At 40.8% G+C, this 19411-nt stretch overlaps 1 protein-coding gene across 1 annotated transcript; it reads left to right on the top strand.

Annotated features, from left to right (window-relative positions):
- Positions 1–170: 170 nt before the first annotated feature.
- LOC310662242 (vomeronasal type-2 receptor 26-like) lies at positions 171–17691 on the top strand (the record flags this gene model as incomplete). Its single annotated transcript, XM_083409015.1, has 10 exons — positions 171–388; positions 944–1235; positions 1845–2645; positions 8677–8803; positions 9106–9225; positions 10551–10747; positions 11358–12158; positions 13150–13377; positions 15199–15325; positions 16793–17691. The coding sequence occupies 10 exons, from the start codon at positions 171–173 to the stop codon at positions 17689–17691; spliced, it is 3810 nt and encodes a 1269-aa protein (XP_083265141.1).
- Positions 17692–19411: the final 1720 nt, after the last annotated feature.

Here is a 19411-nt window from a genome sequence, read left to right on the forward strand (position 1 = left end):
AAAGAAGCAAGGATCCATCAGTGTCATCACTATTCCCACCCACAGTTTTCACAGTCTGGATTTCAGATATATGAGCAGACTAAAAGGTCAACTAGGTCAAACTACTTCAGTCTCATAAGCTGTAATAGTACTAAGGGCATTTTAGTGCATAGGGGAAAATAGTACCAAGGATGGTTGCATTATTGGTCTTGCTGCTGATTCTACTTCCTCATGCAATATGCAAATCTCCCATTGTTAAATGCCATGTCCATGATCCACACACTCCACTTCATCAGTATCATGCGGAAGGAGACCTCATCATTGGTGGCATCGCCTCTCACAGCATCATCATCTCCATTTCAATACCCTTCACTGAAAACCCCCCACCAACATTGCTTGAAGAGCTAAAGTAAGACCTGGATAATTTCTCTTTTGCATTTTTATTCCTTCTTTGGACAATGAAGCATATCAGTTTAAGAGGTGGGGTGGCTAAACGGTGGTCCTGAAGTGGTTGTTTGACTCCAACAGTTGCAGCCAACAATGTCCATTGATAATAATAGAAGCGTTAACAATTTATATCAGGAATATTTTAAAGTCTGTGCTCCCTTACGATAGAATTTCCCCCAATCTGCCTTTTCTGCCTTTGTAGGCAAGGAGGAGGATCACTTGTAGTGATACCTGTTCAAGATAATTTAAATAACTGCAGTCCTAAAAAATACAAATGAGCAATGTTTTTTCCTTAAAAAAAAAAAAAGTTTAGTTGTACCCTCATTTTCCTACTTATATTGAAATACTGCCCCTCAATGAGACCAAACTTAGATTCACAAAATGTTTTGGGGGTATGTGTACCCCTGCGTCTCCCAAGAAAGAAAGCAGTGCTAATGAGGATAGTGTAGAACTGAGTTGTGATAAATTTACAAAGAGTTACATGCCCTTCTGATGGAAGATGAAACTCTTTTTTTAGTGCAGTGCCAAAGAATTACCAACACATCCTGGCCTTGCAATTTGCAGTGAAGGAGATCAATGAAAACCCTCAGCTCTTACCCAATGTCACTTTAGGCTTCCGCATCTATGACAGCTATTTCAATGCCAAATGGACCTCTTATGCCACAATGTTACTCATATCCACACTGGAAACATTTGTCCCCAACTACATCTGTGACATCAAGAAAAACTTGATAGCCATCATTGGAGGACTCGACTCCCAAACTTCCCTTCATGTGGCAACAATCTTGGATATCTATAAGGTTCCACAGGTGAGATATGCATCTCTTTGTCAACTTACGGGAATTTAACACATCAAGATGAATTTGGATATATACAGTTCTTTTTTTCTGGGTGGATGCAAGGGTACTCATACCCCTAAATATTTTGTGAATATTTGTACTTTTGTCCATTTACTGTATTTATTGTTCTCGATTTGAACTTTAAAATGGTGATTTTCCTGAGTCAAAATGACAGTACCCATAAACTTTTCTTTTAAAAAAAGCACTGGATATTTAATGTGCACATTTCAAATAACCATGCTTTTCCATGGTTATCCAAGCTAAGTGATAAAGTCTTGATAGCATGTATTGTTTTGCTTCAGACGTTCCCTTTGGCCTAGCCATTGACTGCTATATGATAACAGCTGATAGGCAGGTGAGTGTCACTTGGCTTAGCAAAAATAGCATGCACAGGCCAAATGGCGAGGATTACAAGGCCCAGTGTGAAGTTGCCCCAATGTTGCTCCCAATACATAAATCTAAAAAATAAAAGCTATTTCTGCTTCTGTCTCTTTCTCCTACTATCACAACTACGTTTAGCTCATATATGGCCCTGCTCCAGTGATGACTGATAAAACCCCAGGCCTTTTCTTCTACCAGATGGTGCCCAAGGAAGACCACCAGTATAAGGGGATCCTGTCTTTGCTTCTGTATTTCCGGTGGATATGGATTGGGATCCTAACATTCTATGATGAGAATGCAGAAAGATTTCTGCAAACTGTGGTTCCATTTTTTTCGAAGAATGGCATCTGTTTTGCCTTCATAGAAAGAAGTGACAAACTTACTTATCTCACGGAAATTAACGATATGTTTAAACTGGGGGCAAAAATAAATGACAGAATAAATGATAGCAAAGCCAATGTAGTGTTGGCTTATGGAGAATCATATGCTCTGGCATATTTTAGATGGTTGCCTTACCTATCTGAACTGGAACAAAGTTCAAATAAGCCAAAAGGTAAAGTGTGGATTATGACAGCCCAGGTGGAGCTCACTTCTTTTGTCTATCAACGGACATGGGATACAGAAATACTCCATGGGGTTCTCTCATTCTCAACTCACTCTAATGATCCACCAGGATTTCGTCAGTTTGTCAAGATCAAAACCCCTTCCCACCCGAAAGGAGATGGCTTCATTCTGGACTTCTGGCAACAGGCATTTGGCTGTGTATTTCCAAATCAAGTTGTTGGCAGTGTGAAGGGGGATATTTGCACTGGGCAAGAGAAGCTGGAGAATCTTCCTGGTCCTTTCTTTGAAATGAGCATGACCAGCCACAGCTACAACATCCACAATGCTGTCTATGCTGTGGCCCATGCTTTACATGCCATGTCTACATTCCGAGGCAAACTCAGACCAGTAATGATCAGGGGAGGAATGAAGTTTCAGAATCAGCCACTGTGGCAGGTACTGGGCTGCACACCCTTCCTCAAAGAGGTTCAAAACCTGTTCTGTTTGCCTTTTCTATCTGTCCATTTGGTTAACTGTCATTATCCCTATGCAACCACAGCAGGGGTCAGCAATGTGGGTGCAGCAATGGTCTTGAAATCTTCTCCAGATGCCCTCAAAACCACTTCCTCTATTCACTGCCCTTTGGCCATGAGATGCACATAGAGCCAAATGGGAACTTCTTCACATGCTTTTCTAGCTTCACTTTCAGCCCACTGGACTTCGCTGCCTATTAACATCAGACAGAAACCTTCACTGTATTCATTTAGGCACCTGCTTAAAACATTTTTGTTTAGGCAAGTCAAATGGGTGTTGACGTATTTTAATCTCCTTGCATTCTACAGCTAATTTTTTTATTATTATTATTATTATTATTATTATTATTATTATTATTATTATTGGTTCAAAAACTGGATTTATTGTAATTTTTATTATTTTAAATATTTTAAATTTTAAAAATTTTTAAATTTTAAATGGTTTCAACTTAAAGTAGAAATACTGAAAGAGAACAAAAGAAAATGAATTCCATCGAAGCATGATATAGCCAACTTCTAGACTTTGCGTTTATCACCATTGCTTCTTTAACCTGTTTCTTCAACTATTAATAGTAACCTCTTAGATGAGCATGGGATTGTTTTCCCATTTACTTCTGAAGTTGGTGTATAAAAGGAATAATATATCACGTAGCATAGCATATAGTGTCTATAGAGAGCAATGTGATGTATTTTAGACAACAAAATGAACAGAGCACCCACTTTCCACTAATAAATTATTTATGGCTATGTGTGCATTTGCTGCAGGAGATCTTAAAAATCTGTAATTTGAAATGAACTTCCAAATATGAGAAAAACCTGGCTATATATGAAAATCCAACCAATCCTTTCAGAGCGTGAAGGTAGGAGGGGTGGATTCCCTGGCTCCTCCACAGCAAGCGTTGACCATCAATGAGGGAGCCATAAAATGGCACCATTGGTTTAACCAGGTAGGATGTGAACATCAGCCAATTGTGACTTTAAACACTTTAACATAACATACAAAGATAATTTCATTATACATTCTTCAGCCTTTATAAAATTGGATTGGAGTAAAGATTAAAGATAGAACAAGCTATGTATAAATGTTATAAGCTGAATGCACAGCCTCTATACTGGTTCCTTTAACACTGGGAATGAATGTATTAATTGACAACTTAAAGAAGTGAATTCTATTGAATTCTATTGAATATATTGTTATGCCCCTTCATGGATCACTGCCTTGCCGTGGCTAAGGGGCTTGAAGAACTCAGAGAAGCTATGAACTATGCCGAGCAGGGCACCCAAGATGAACAGGTCATAGTGGAGAGTTTGGACCAAATGTGATCCACCTGGAGCAGGAACCGGCAAGCCACTCCAGTATCCCTGCCAAGAAAACTCCATGGACAAAGACAACAGGCATATAAAAGATATGACGCTGGAAGATGAGCCCCTCAGGTCGGAAGGCGTCCAACATGCTACTGGGGAAGAGCGGACGACAAGTACAAGTAGATCCAGAGCTGATGAAGCGGCTGGGCCAAAGCCGAAAGGACGCTCAGTTGCGGATATGCCTGGAAGCGAAAGGAAAGTCCAATGCTGTAAAGAAAAATATTGCATAGGAACCTGGAATGTAAGAACCATGAACCTTGGTAAGTTGGATGTGGTCAAAAATGAGATGGCAAGAATAAATATTGACATCCTGGGCATCAGTGAACTAAAATGGACGGGAATGGGTGAATTCAGTTCGGATGACCATCTACTACTACTACTACTACTACTACTACTGTGGGCAAGAAACCCGCAAAAGAAATGGAGTGGCCCTCATAGTCAACAAAAGAGTGGCGAAAGCTGTACTGGGATGCAATCTCAAAAATGATAGAATGATCTCGATACGAATCCAAGGCAGACCTTTTAACATAACAATAATCCAAGTTTATGCACCAACTACTGGTGCTGAAGAATCTGAAATTGACCAATTCTATGAAGACTTACAACACCTTATAGAAGTGACACCAAAGAAGGATGTTCTTCTCATTATAGGGGATTGGAATGCTAAAGTAGGGAATCAAGAGATAAAAGGAACAACTGGCAAATTTGGTCTTGGAATTCAAAACGAAGCAGGGCAAAGGCTAATGGAGTTCTGTCAAGAGAACAAGCTGGTCATCACAAACACTCCTTTCCAACAACACAAGAGATGACTCTACACATGGACATCACCAGATGGGCAGCATCGAAATCAGATTGATTACATTCTCTGCAGCCAAAGATGGAGAAGCTCTATACAGTCAGCAAAAACAAGACCTGGAGCTGACTGTGGCTCAGATCATCAGCTTCTTATAGCAAAATTCAAGCTTAAACTGAAGAAAGTAGGAAAAACCACTGGGCCGGTAAGATACAATCTAAACCAAATCCCTTATGAATACACAGTGGAAGTGAGGAACAGGTTTAAGGATTTAGATTTACTGGACAGAGTACCTGAAGAACTATGGATGGAGGCTCGAAACATTATACAGGAGGCAGCAACGAAAACCATCCCAATGAAAAGGAAATGCAAGAAAGCAAAGTGGCTGTCCAATGAGGCCTTACAAATAGCAGGGGAGAGAAGGCAAGCAAAATGTGAGGGAGATAGAGAAAGATACAGGAAATTGAATGCAGAATTCCAAAAAAATAGCAAGGAGAGACAAGAAGGCCTTCCTAAATGAGCAATGCAAAGAAATAGAGGAAAACAACAGAATGGGAAGAACCAGAGATCTGTTCAAGAAAATTGGAGATATGAAAGGAACATTTCGTTCAAAGATTACCATAATAAAGGACAAAAGTGGTAAGGACCTAACAGAAGCAGAAGACATCAAGAAGAGGTGGCAAGAATACACAGAGGAATTATACCAGAAAGATATGGATGGCTCGTACACCCCAGGCAGTGTGGTTGCTGACCTTGAGCCAGACATCCTGGAGAGTGAAGTCAAATGGGCCTTAGAAAGCATTGCAAATAACTTGGCCAGTGGAAGTGATGATATTCCAGCTGAACTATTTAAAATTTTAAAAGATGATGCTGTTAAGGTTCTGCACTCAATATGCCAGCAAGTTTGGAAAACTCAGCAGTGGCCAGAGGATTGGAGAAGGTCAGTCTACATCCCAATCCCAAAGAAGGGCAGTGCTAAAGAATGCTCCAACTACCGCACAATTGCACTCATTTCACATGCTAGCAAGGTTATGCTTAAAATTCTTCAAGGAAGGCTCAAGCAGTATGTGGACCGAGAACTCCCAGAAGTGCAAGCTGGATTTAGAAGAGGCAGAGGAACCAGAGACCAAATTGCAAACATGCGATGGATGCTTCATTGACTATGCAAAAGCCTTTGACTGTGTCGATCACAGCAAACTACGGCAAGTTCTTAAAGAAATGGGAGTGCCTGATCACCTCATCTGTCACATAGAAATCTCTATGTGGGACAAGAAGCTACAGTTAGAACTGAATATGGAACAACTGATTGGTTCAAAATTGGGAAAGGAGTATGACAAGGCTGTATTTTGTCCCCCTGCTTATTTAACTTATATGCAGAATTCATCATGCGAAAGGCTGGGCTGGATGAATCCCTAGCCGGAATTAAGATTGCTGGAAGAAATATCAACAACCTCAGATATGCAGATGACACAACCTTGATGGCAGAAAGTGAGGAGGAATTAAAAAACCTTTTATTGAGGGTGAAAGAGGAGAGCGCAAAATATGGTCTGAAGCTCAACATCAAAAAAACGAAGATCATGGCCACTGGTCCCATCACCTCCTGGCAAATAGAAGGGGAGGAAATGGAGGCAGTGAGAGATTTTACTTTCTTGGGCTCCATGATCACTGCAGATGGTGACAGCAGCCACGAAATTAAGAGACGCCTGCTTCTTGGGAGGAAAGCAATGACAAACCTAGACAGCATTTTAAAAAGTAGAGACATCACCTTGCCAACAAAGGTCCGTATAGTAAAAGCTATGGTTTTCCCAGTAGTGATGTATGGAAGTGAGAGCTGGACCATAAAGAAGGCTGATCGCCGAAGAATTGACGCTTTTGAATTATGGTGCTGGAGGAGACTCTTGAGAGTCCCATGGACTGCAAGAAGATCAAACGCATCCATTCTGAAGGAAATTACCCCGAGTGCTCACTGGAAGGACAGATCGTGAAGCTGAGGCTCCAATACTTTGGCCACCTCATGAGAAGAGAAGATTCCTTGGAAAAGACCTTGATGCTGGGAAAGATGGAGGGCACCAGGAGAAGGGGACGACAGAGGATGAGATGGTTAGACAGTGTTCTCGAAGCTACAAACATGAACCTGACCAAACTGCGGGTGGCAGTGGAAGACAGGAGTGCCTGGTGTGCTCTGGTCCATGGGGTCACGAAGAGTCGGACACGACTGAACGACTAAACAACAACATATTGTTATGAGTTTGGAGGATCAGTCTGGATTCAATCCTCGTTCCCATTCCGATCCTGGGATCCTGCATCAGTGAGAGGAGAACACATAAAGGGAAGCTTGCAGAACTAGTATAAATAAACCCATATGCTTGAATGTTTAAACAAAGCCATATATGCTCAAGACTCTGTGGTCTCCACTGAGCTTACCTAAAAGGAAATCTAAGTCCTGATTCTCTCACTGCTCGGAGACTGGTGTTGCGTATAACAATATAAATACAAATTGCACCCAATGGGCCAACCTAGATAGTATCTCAAATAATTGGGCTGCCACACATCTGTGCCTAAATTTATAACAATGCTGAGAGAAGGAAGAAACAAGATGTGACATCAGCTTTTACATAACCCCCGTAACCAAAACCTAATCCCTATAACTTCTGGTTGTTATATTCCTAGACAGAACAAAAGAACAATGTAAATTCATTGGTTTTTAATATATTCTGTTCAATATCATCAACAAGGAAGTCCTTACACCTCTCTGTACCTCAGTACCCCTTGGCTGTCACTATGAATCATTCTCCGGGGCATGTGAATGCTCCTCCTTCGATACTGATATTAAGCTGAGTGGAGAATTAGATGCCACCATCTCCTGGATAGAGAGCAATGGCTCTCTATTGTGGCTTTGCTAAAAGACCCAAGGCAAGAATGTGGGATGCTATAATACACATTGCACAAAAACACTTTTGATCAGACCACATGGATTGAATTTTAAACAAAATATTTCGTTTAATTAAAAAGGTCTTTTAAAAAATAGATGGTTGCTTCTAGCTCCCATATTCTTTAATGGGCAAGTAAAACATTAACCACATAGCTGAACTGTTCCTTTTTCAGAATTCACAAATAAAAATAATAAAAAATTAAAACATTAGTCATGTTTGAACCACTCTGACCTTTGCCAAGCCAATGAAAGCATGTCATTTTCGAGAAGCCTGAATAAATTGCACCAGTGGTTTTCACCAAAATTAGAAAGCAAACCTATGGCTTGCAGGTATAAATATTACAGTAAAATAAACATTTCAGTAAAAAAAGGGGGGGTCCATATGTCAATTTTCAACACTAAACTGTTGCACATTTTTAAAAATTCGTATGAACTTTTGACACATTTGTAGACCTCACAAGGCAGATTATGCATCCCACAATTCAAGATTTTAGAATAGCAGGTGTATAACTCTATCTGATGTCAACTTTGCATTAAGTGACACCACCACAACCCTTTAATGTCACTGTGGCAGAAAGGTGTGCATACATAGTCAGAGCCCTGACTAAAGAGGATGTTAAAAACATTACTATCCACAACAGTAACTGCAAAAAACAACGATTTATTTGCCTTTGCACATTGTGTCAATGGGAAATGTCAGAAAATGTGCCCAATTTGGAACTGAAACAACCTATTAAGTGAATTGCAGAAATGAATGTTGTTGATCTTTTGCAAATCCCTTTTAAGGAAGAGCTTCATTTCCCCTTTTAGCTTTTCTTTCAGTCCACTTATTTTATACATTTCTCTCTTTCATTTGTGTATTAGACACAGCCTAACTCTATATGTACTGAGAGTTGCCGCCCTGGTTTTTGCAGGAAAGTGAAGGAGGGGGGAGCATTTTGCTGCTACGATTGCATCCCATGTCCAGAAGGGAAGATTTCAGACCAGGAGGGTAAGAAATTTACTGTCTCTATTTATACCTTGTTGCCTCTAATCGAGAACATGCATATAAAATTATGCAATCACCAAGGTTCCTTTTTACAGCTTATGAAATATTTAGAAATCTAGTAGAAGAGGGACCTAATGAAAGTATGTTTGTGTGTGATAATTTGTGATGTTGAACGTTATTATTAAGGAAGAATCCTGTAGCAAACTCCAGCAGCTTGAACAGGATTAGTATAAAGTTGATTAGAGGAAGAGTAGTTGCATGCTGGTCATATTTTTGGGATTAAGAACCATGTTTTTCTTTCTCAGACATGAATGACTGCTATGAATGTGAAGCAGCAAAGTATCCAAACACAAATAAGACTATATGTATTCCCAAACGTGCAACTTTCTTGTCCTTTGAAGAACCTCTGGGCCTCAGCTTAGCCTGTACTACTCTTTTCTTTGCTTTCATTACGGCACTGGTATTGGAAATATTTTTGAAGCACAGGGACACTCCCATTGTGAAAGCCAACAACCGGGACCTCACCTACGCTCTGCTCATCTCCCTCTTGCTTTGCTTCCTCTCCGCAATACTATTCATTGGATATCCTGACAAGGTGACGTGTCTCCTTCGACAAACTGCTTTTGGCATCACAACCCCATCACCTTTAGCCAGCTTTGAATGCTGTGAATTGTAGTCCAAAACATCTGAAGAATACAAGGTTGGAGAAGTCTGATAAAAATATATTACCTCCACCAATCACAGCTAGACTTAGGAATCAGAAACCAGCAAGGATCCATCAGTGTCATCACTTTTCTCTCTCCAGTTTTCAGTCTGGATTTCTGACATGAGAGCAGACTAAAAGGACAATTAGATGAGACTACTTCACTCTCAAAAGCTGTGATAGTACTAGGGGGAAATTGTACTAAAGATGGTGGCATTATTGGTCTTACTTCTGTTTCTACCTCCTCATGTAATATGCAAACCTCAAATTCTTAAATGCCATGTCCATGATCCATATACTCCACTTCATCAGTATCATCAGGAAGGAGACCTCATCATTGGTGGCATAGCCTCTCAAAACATCATCGTCTCCAGTTCAGTACCCTTCGCTGAAAAACCCCTACCAACATTGTTTGAAGGGCTAAAGTAAGAACAATTTCTCTTCTGTATTCTGATTCCTTCTTTGGACACCGGAGCCATTATTTATAGGAGAACGGTAGCTAAACTGTGGCTCTGGACTCCATCAGTTCCCATCAACAGTGTCAATCCATAATAATAGGCATTGTAGTACCACTTTCCCCACTAAATCAAACATTCAGGTATCATATGAAGACATGTAATATTGTTGTGGAAATTTTTGCTTCCAGGTCCCAAGACAATGAAATAAGGGCACGACTTCTACACAGATTATGAAGCCTGCCTTAAAAATGTAGACCAGGAACATTTTGAAGTCTGCATTCCACACCCATAGAATTTCACGTCCATCCCTTTTCTACAATTCTAGGCAAGGAGGATGACTTGTAGTGATACCTGTTCAATAGTTTCCTCAACTGAGAAAATAGTTAAATAATTGCAGTAATGAATAATACTAATGAGGATGATGTAGAACTGAGAAATGATAACTTTACAAAGTGTTACATACTCTTCTGATAGAAAATGAAATTCTCTTTTAGTGTGGTACCTAAGAACTACCAGCACATCCTGGCCTTGCAATTTGCAGTGAAGGAGATCAATGAAAACCCTCAGCTCTTACCCAATGTCACTTTAGGCTTCCGCATCTATGACAGCTATTTCAATGCCAAATGGACCTCTTATGCCACAATGTTACTCATATCCATACTGGAAACATTTGTCCCCAACTACATCTGTGACATCAAGAAAAACTTGAAAGCCATCATTGGGGGACTGGACTCCCAAATTTCCCTTCATGTGGCAACAATCTTGGATATCTATAAGGTTCCACAGGTAATATATATATACCTCCGTCAACTTATGGCAACTTTGCACATCAAGATAAATTTGGATATATACAGTTCTTTTTTTTCTGGGTGAATGCAGGGGTACTCATACCCCTAAATATTTTGTGAATATTTGTACTTTTGTCCATTTACTGTATTTATTGTTCTCGATTTGTACTTTAAAATGGTGATTTTCCTGAGTCAAAATGACAGTACCCACAAACTTTTCTTTTAAAAAAAGCACTGGATATTTAATGTGCACGTTTCAAATAACCATGCTTATCCATGGTTATCCAAGCTAAGAGATAAAGTCTTGATAGCATGTATTGTTTTGCTTCAGACGTTCCCTTTGGCCTAGCCATTGACTGCTATATGATAACAGCTGATAGGCAGGTGAGTGTCACTTGGCATAGCAAAAATAGCATGCACAGGCCAAATGGCGAGGATTACAAGGCCCAGTGTGAACTTGCCCCAATGTTGCTCTCAATACATAAATCTAAAAAATAAAAGCTATTTCTGCTTCTGTCTCTTTCTCCTACTATCACAACTACATTTAGCTCATATATGGCCCAGCTCCAGTGATGAATGATAAAACCCCAGGCCTTTTCTTCTATCAGATGGTGCCCAAGGAAGACCACCAGTATAAGGGGATCCTGTCTTTGCTTCTGCATTTCCGGTGGATATGGATTGGGATCCTTACTTTCTATGATGAGAATGCAGAAAGATTTGTGCAAACTGTGGTCCCATTTTTTTCAAAGAATGGCATCTGTTTTGCCTTTATAGAAAGAAGTGACAAACTTACTTATCTCACAGAAATGAATGATATGTTTAAACTGGGGGCAAAAATTCATGATAGAATAAATGATAGCAAAGCCAATGTAGTGTTGGCTTATGGAGAATCATATGCTCTGGCATATTTTAGGTGGTTGCCTTACCTATCAGAACTGGAACAAAGTTCAAATAAGCCAAAAGGTAAAGTGTGGATTATGACAGCCCAGATGGAGCTCACTTCTTTTGTCTATCAACGGACATGGGATACAGAAATACTCCATGGGGTTCTCTCATTCACAACTCACTCAAATGATCCACCAGGATTTCGTCAGTTTGTCAAGATCAAAACCCCTTCCCACCCGAAAGGAGATGGCTTCATTTTGGACTTCTGGCAACAGGCATTTGGCTGTGTATTTCCAAATCAAATTGTTGGCAATGTGAAGGGAGATATTTGCACAGGGCAAGAGAAGCTGGAGAATCTTCCTGGTCCTTTCTTTGAAATGAGCATGACCAGCCACAGCTACAACATCTACAATGCTGTCTATGTTGTGGCCCATGCTTTACATGCCATGTCTACATCCCGAGGCAAACTCAGACCAGTAATGATCAGGGGAGGAATGAAGCTTCAGAATCAGCCACAGTGGCAGGTACTGGGCTGCACACCCTTCCTCAAAGAGGTTCAAAACCTGTTCTGTTTGCCTTTTCTATCTGTCCATTTGATTAACTGTCATTATTCCTATGCAACCACAGCAGGGGTCAGCAATGTGGGTGCAGCAATGGTCTTGAAAACTTCTCCAGATGCCCTCAAAACCACTTCCTCTATTCACTGCCCTTTGGCCATGAGATGCACATGGATGCTTTATCTCTCTTGAAATGCATTTAAAGCCAAATGGGAACTTCTCCACATGCTTTTCTAGCTTAAGATTCAGCCTACTAGAGGTCCCTGCCTATTGACATCAGTCAGACACCTTCACTGTATTCATTTAGGCACCTCCTTAAAATATTTTTGTTTAGGCAAGGCACATATTTTACATTCACATTCCTTGCACTTTACTTCTAATTTTAAATCTTTTAAATCTCTTCTTTTAAACTGTTGGAACGTAAAGTAGAAATACTGAAAGAGAACAAAAGAAAATGAATTCCATCCAAGTATGATATAGCCAACTTCTAGATTTTGCCTTTACCCCTATTCCTTCTTCAACCCGTTTCTTCAACTATTCATACCATCCTCTCAGATGAGCCTGGGGCTGATTTCCCATTGAAATCAGGAGCATCAAAGGTGTAATATATCACATAGCACAGCATATAAAGTCTATAGAGAGCAAAGTGATATATTTTAGACAACTAAATGAACAGAGCACCCACTTTCCTGTTAATAAATCACTGTGTGTGCATTTGCTGCCAGAGATCATAAAAATCTGTATTTGAAATGAACTTCCAAATGTGATAAATTCTTGGCTAATATAATATAATATAATATAATATAATATAATATAATATAGCCATCTATATATATATAGATGAAAACTGCTTTCCTCCAAGGTGGATATTTGGAAACATGACATGAAAGTGAACATCATGTTTTTCTCTTGCTGAATTGAAGCCTTATCGATACTTTCTCTTTCTTTTTCTATCAAGCTCCATCATTTTCTGAAGGGTATCTCATTTAACAACAGCGCTGGGGATAAGATTTCCCTGGACCAGAATGGGGAGATATTGGCTGGATTTGATATTACCAATTGGATCGTTTCCTCCAACCAGTCCTTTCAGAGAGTGAAGGTAGGAGGGGTGGATTCCCTGGCTCCTCCACAGCAAGCCTTGACCATCAATGAGGGAGCCATAAAATGGCACCATTGGTTTAACCAGGTAGGATGCGAGCATCAGCCCTTTGTAACACTGAACACTTTAACTTAATATAAAAGGTAATTTCATTGTACATTGCTCAACTTTTATAACATTGGATTAAAGTTAAAACAAGCTATGAATTAATGTTATAAGCTAAATGTACAGTCTCTATACTGGTTCCAGTTACACTGAAAGTAAATATGTTAACTGACAACTTGAAGAAGTGAATACTAAATAGATTTTGATGATATCAAATATATTGTTATGCGTTTGGAGGATCAGTCTGGATGAAACCCTGGTTCACATTACAATTCTGGGCTCCTGCATCAGTGTGGGGAGAATACATAAAGGGAAGTTTGCTGGACTAGTTCCTTTGTCAAGGTAATGTCTTTGACTGCCTAGTTAAGACCTATAGATCGCAGATATAAATACAGTATTTCAGTTTCAAAAGGTCCTTATGTCAATTTTCGGCACTTTCGCCACTGTGGCTCTTTTTACAAAATTGGTTTAAAGTTTTGACACATTTGTACACCTCACAAGTCAGATTATGCATGCCATGTTTCAAGGTTTTAGAATGAGCACTCACACGTTACATTGTGGGTGCCTTTTGCGGGATCACATGAGGTGGTACAGTTCCCAGGGAATTTACTGGCAAACAGGGACTGGCCTGCCTCTCAGTGTTCATTTTTAGAGGTTCATGCCCAGCCTCAGTGGTCAAGTTTCATTGCCGGGAGGTGGGGCCAGTCCTATATAAATAAGGGGGTGGAGCCGACAGTATCCAGGCAGTCGGCTCAGGAGCTTCACCCACGCAACCCTCCCTTAGTTTAATGTTTTATTGTTTGCTGGTTAACTTTTTCTTCCTGTTTAGTGGGTGCTGATGCAGTCTATGTCTGGTTGCTGTTGAAGGACCGGGAATAAATTTCCCTGCATTGGCAGGTTTCGTCTTCCCCGTAGCAATTAGTCACAACTTTGGAGGTTATGGCCTTGGGTGGAATCCTTTAGTCTTTTCTTCCCTATATGGCGGGGCGGGGGGCGGAAGTGGTGAGTCACACCCCTGCAGTGGCAATTCCAGGGTCCCCCTCTTAAAGGGGTTTTATATATGGGTGTCATCGGCCATACATTGAAAGGTCGTCAGTGAACTACCCTGCGTGTGGGGATATGGGCTTGGCTGCCTGCTACACTTACATCTTGCAGTGCACCCCCATATCCCATTTACCCTGATGTGCCCCAGTTCCCCAGGCTGGGGGGCTGGGAGGGATACATGCCCAAGGTCTAAGCTAAGGTCTTCCTACATTTGGAAGTTTAATAAAGTTGTGGCCTAATTTTAATTCCATATAACGTTGTCAGAGTATTTATTCCTTCCTTATGATCCCTGGGGGCTGGGGCTGTGGCTGCCTGGTCACGCAATAGCGAGTGTATAACACTGAGGCTTTACATTTGTAGACCTCACAAGTCAGATTATGCATGCCATGTTTCAAGGTTTGGAATAACAGGTGTATAACTCTGAGGCTTAATTTGCATTAAGCGACACCACCACAACCCTTTAATGCCACTTTGGCAGAAAGAGTCCTGACTATAGAGGTTATTAAAAACATTACTATCCACAAAGGTAACTGCAAAAAAAAAAACAACCCACCAATTTATTGGAGTTTGCACATTGAGTCAATGGAAAATGCCAGAAAATGAGTCAAAATGGAATTGAAAAGCCCTATTAAATGAATTCCTGAAATGAATGTTGTTGTTCCTTTGCAAATCCCTTTTAAGAAAGAGCTTCATTTCCCCTTTCAGCTTTTCTTTGAGTCCATTTATTTTATACATCTCTCTCTTTCATTTGTGTAATAGACACAGCCGAAGTCTATATGTACTGAGAGCTGCCGCCCTGGTTTTTGCAGGAAAGTGAAGGAGGGGGAAGCATTTTGCTGCTACGATTGCATCCCATGTCCAGAAGGGAAGATTTCTGACCAGGAGGGTAAGAAATTTAGTATATATAACATGCATTCATCAAGATTCCTTTTGACAGTTCATGAAATATTGAAAAATCTTGCTGAAAGAGACCTAAGGAAAGTGTGTGTGATAATTTGTGATTGTAGATGTTGAATGCTATTATTAAGTAAGAATCCTATAGCAAGATCCACCAGGTTGAACAGGATAAGTATAAAGTGGATTTTCAGATGAGCCAGGAGGTTTCTGTAACAGCTGGAAATTTGTCATTATATCTCCCTCATGCAGGCTGGGCTGAGTGTTATGCTTCTTAAACTGGTGTCAGCCTTGAAAGGGGAGTATTACGGGGGTTGAAACCGGGGGAGGGGGTGTACTTAGGATACAATGCATGAAGCCCATTCAGCTTGGTCACTTGACCTAGAAACCCAGCATAAATTAAGCCAGTAAAACACTATTGTAAATGCTTGTTTTCTCTCACACAAGCTTTGGCTCACTAAACCAGCAGCAGCCATACTCCTGAATGGATTTCGGATCTGGTCTACTTTATTCCAGGGGTCAGCAACCTTTTTCAGCCATGGGCCGGTCCACTGTCCCTCAGACCATGTGGGGGGATAGACTATATTTTGAAAAAATATGAATGAATGAATTCCTATTCCCACAAATAACACAGAGATGCATTTTAAATAAAAGAACACATTCTACTCATGTAAAAACACAGTGATTCCCGGACCATCCACGGGCCGGATTGAGAAGGCGATTGGGCCTTAGTTTGCCTACCCCTGCTTTATGCCAACTTAATTTCTGCCGGGCTTGCATTATGTCATATTCTTGGCATGGAATTTCTCCCTAAATGTGATACGTTCTTCTACAGCAGATCTTGAAATCTGTTTTGACACTTTGGCTAGAGTTGACTCAATCCCTGTTACTTTCACAATTTTTTGCCCATGATTTGTTTGATTGATTACATACTTAATCATGCATTTTCTATCAAAATGTGTGTAGGCATATACATTTTTCTTCACAAATAATATTTGAATGTGCATTTACTTTTTGGTAACATAATTAAACATGTATTTTGATGCCCTTAAACTTCAGAGAATTGTGCTGTAATGTTTGGAGAAGTTTGAAATACATAAATCCAGAGAAGAGTTGAAAGATGTTGATTAAATCTTCAAATGTAGAAATTTGCAAAGTCTCAGTTTCACAATCACTCCTTAATGAAGGAGTAACTACATGTGAGCAACTTGAACAGTGATAGGAATATTTGAGTTGGCTTCTAGCCGGAGATCAGGAAGGGTCTTTGTGGTCCTACCTCTTGCATTTTGCCTGAATCAGTATTATACATCGGATAGGTGAGAAGGGAACGGTTCCATCATTTTAGTTTTTATTGTTTGAAACTCCTTGTTCACTTTTAAAAACATTTTAATTATGTATTTACAGGCAGTGGGATGCTGCTCATATTTTTGGGATTAAGGACCATGTTTTTCTTTCACAGACATGAATGACTGCTATGAATGTGAAGATGAAAAGTATCCAAACAAACATAAGACTATATGTATTCCCAAGCAGGCAACGTTCTTGTCCTTTGAAGAACCTCTGGGCCTCAGCTTAGCCTGTTCTGCTCTTTCCTTTGCTTTCATTACAGCACTCGTATTGAAAATATTTGTGAAGCACAGGGACACTCCCGTTGTGAAAGCCAACAACCGGGACCTCACCTACTCTCTACTCATCTCCCTCTTGCTTTGCTTCCTTTCTGCATTACTGTTCATTGGATATCCGTACAAGGTGACATGTCTCCTCCGACAAACTGCTTTTGGCATCATCTTCTCAGTGGCTGTTTCTTGTGTGTTGGCAAAAACCATCACTGTGGTTCTGGCTTTCACGGCCACAAAACCAGGATCCAGGATGAGGAAGTGGGTGGGGAAAGGACTGGCAAACTCTATTGTCCTTTCCTGCTCCCTACTCCAAGCACTCATCTGCACTCTGTGGCTGGTGATCTCTCCTCCATTCCCTAATGCTGACATGAAGTCAGTAGCTGAAGAAATTGTACTGGAGTGCAATGAGGGGACTGCGACCTTCTTTTACTGTGTCTTGGGCTACATGGGCTTCCTAGCTTTGGTCAGTTTTACTGTGGCCTTCCTTGCCCGGAAATTACCTGATAGTTTCAACGAAGCCAAGTTCATCACTTTCAGCATGCTGGTCTTTTGTAGTGTTTGGTTATCCTTTGTTCCTACCTACATGAGCACAAAGGGGAAATACATGGTGGCTGTGGAGATCTTCTCTATCTTAGCCTCCAGTGCTGGCTTGTTGGGTTGCATCTTTTCCCCAAAATGTTACATTATTTTGCTGAGGCCTCAGCTGAACAATAGGGAACACCTAATAAGAAGAAAATGATGAAGAAATCAAGGGTCTGTGTCACTGGATATAATATTTAGTTCAGGGATTTGTATGCATCCCTTAAAAGAAGCACCCAGAATCCTCTTCAGGCAACCACTCCACAGGACTTAACCTTCCTCCGCTGTCAGTCAAAAAGTGGGAAGGAGATGGGGTGTCTCCTTTCCCTGTCCACTCCCAACTTTAATCAGAATTTTTAAAATACCAATTAAATATTAGGCCTGCCCCCCAAATTGCTCTAAGGATGAATACAGGGCAGGGCAGTTGTTCCCTCGGTCTGCCCAATCCAGGACCCTAGATTTCACCCCCAGATCAAGTAGGGTGTGCAGATGCCCACTGAGCACTACTATTGCCTACATATCTCCACTACTTGCCCTCTTTCACTGCACTGATGCCCCCGTATTCAGCAATTCCAGACCTGAATTTTCCTCTGCTGACTATGAACTCTGCATTTGTTATCATTAGGTCATGGCAGGATATTATTCTGCCCTTAGGCTCTGTCCCACAACTATTCAGCAGTAGGGATGCACAATTTTACACTGCCTAATCCCATCTGATCTTTCTGCATGTACCTGTGTTAATGTACACCGTGCCCCATTGTAGTGGAACACACAATATGGTTACCACCTGTACACGTAATTGCAACCAGCAATGACTTTGGCTGGCAGGCACTCATGAAGGCCTCGTGGGTTGGTTGCTGATATGCATGGTTTGCTGGTAAGTTGACAGGATATCAACATAAGTGACATAAGAGGTCGGGCTTTATTTCAGCCAGAGCTCACTGGAACTCAGTTCTGGCACCTCTCAGGTGGGCGCCATTGCCATTATAAGAGAACAAGGGAGGCGTTCATGCAGAGTTTTGGCAATTCTTTTTCTAGAAAAATAGCACTGAGAAGGGTCATTCAGATGGATCCTTGGTGGCAATGGGCAGGAAGAGGGGGCCCCCTCCTAGTGATCCTGTGGGGTTCCCCAGGAGTGGTTCACACCATAGGGGCTTCCGTAACTAAGGGTTATGTTTCACCACTTTCTTTTCCACGTTGAAGGAACTTTTATCTCTTCAGATTAAGAAGTATGAATGAATTAGAATATTAGAATTAAAATGCACCCATGTAAGTATTGTATTGCATTGATTATAACATAGTGCCTGAAATCTCATTTCCCCGAACCCATCTGTAATAAAGGTTTGCTCTTGAAATGTCTGTGTTGTGAATTTCTGGGTTTAGAACTGTTTAGGCACATTTTCAGGGCACCATGAGTTTGACTCTCAAAACAGATCCACCTCTCATACATGCATGTTTTTAGAGGTTCATGGGTAAATTATGTGTGTATGCATCTCCCAGCACTTCCTGGGTATCTGCATAATAGCATAGCCAGAACTCCCCCCCCTCCCGCCTCCTATATTGGTACATCTGACAACATAATTTTGTTGAGACCAGAACTGAGGGATCTATTAATTAGAAGGAGGCCTTGAAAAAAGCACAAGAGTATTTCTTTGCTTCAGTGTACAAGCTGGGAATTTGTGTCCATCCAACACATTATCACATTGTCAAGATGAGGAATGGGGGGGTGGTCATTGTATAAGACCACACTCGTTGATCAAATTTGCTCATCAAGCTGGAACAGCTTGACAAGGAATTGAGCACAAAGTTATCAATGAGAAACAGAGAAAGATCTGGGGAACCAATTAGGAAGTGAGTTAGCAATAGGGAAAGAGAAGTCC

Source organism: Podarcis tiliguerta (assembly GCF_965153285.1).
Source record: "Podarcis tiliguerta genome assembly, chromosome: 13".
Taxonomy (NCBI): Eukaryota; Metazoa; Chordata; class Lepidosauria; order Squamata; family Lacertidae; genus Podarcis; species Podarcis tiliguerta.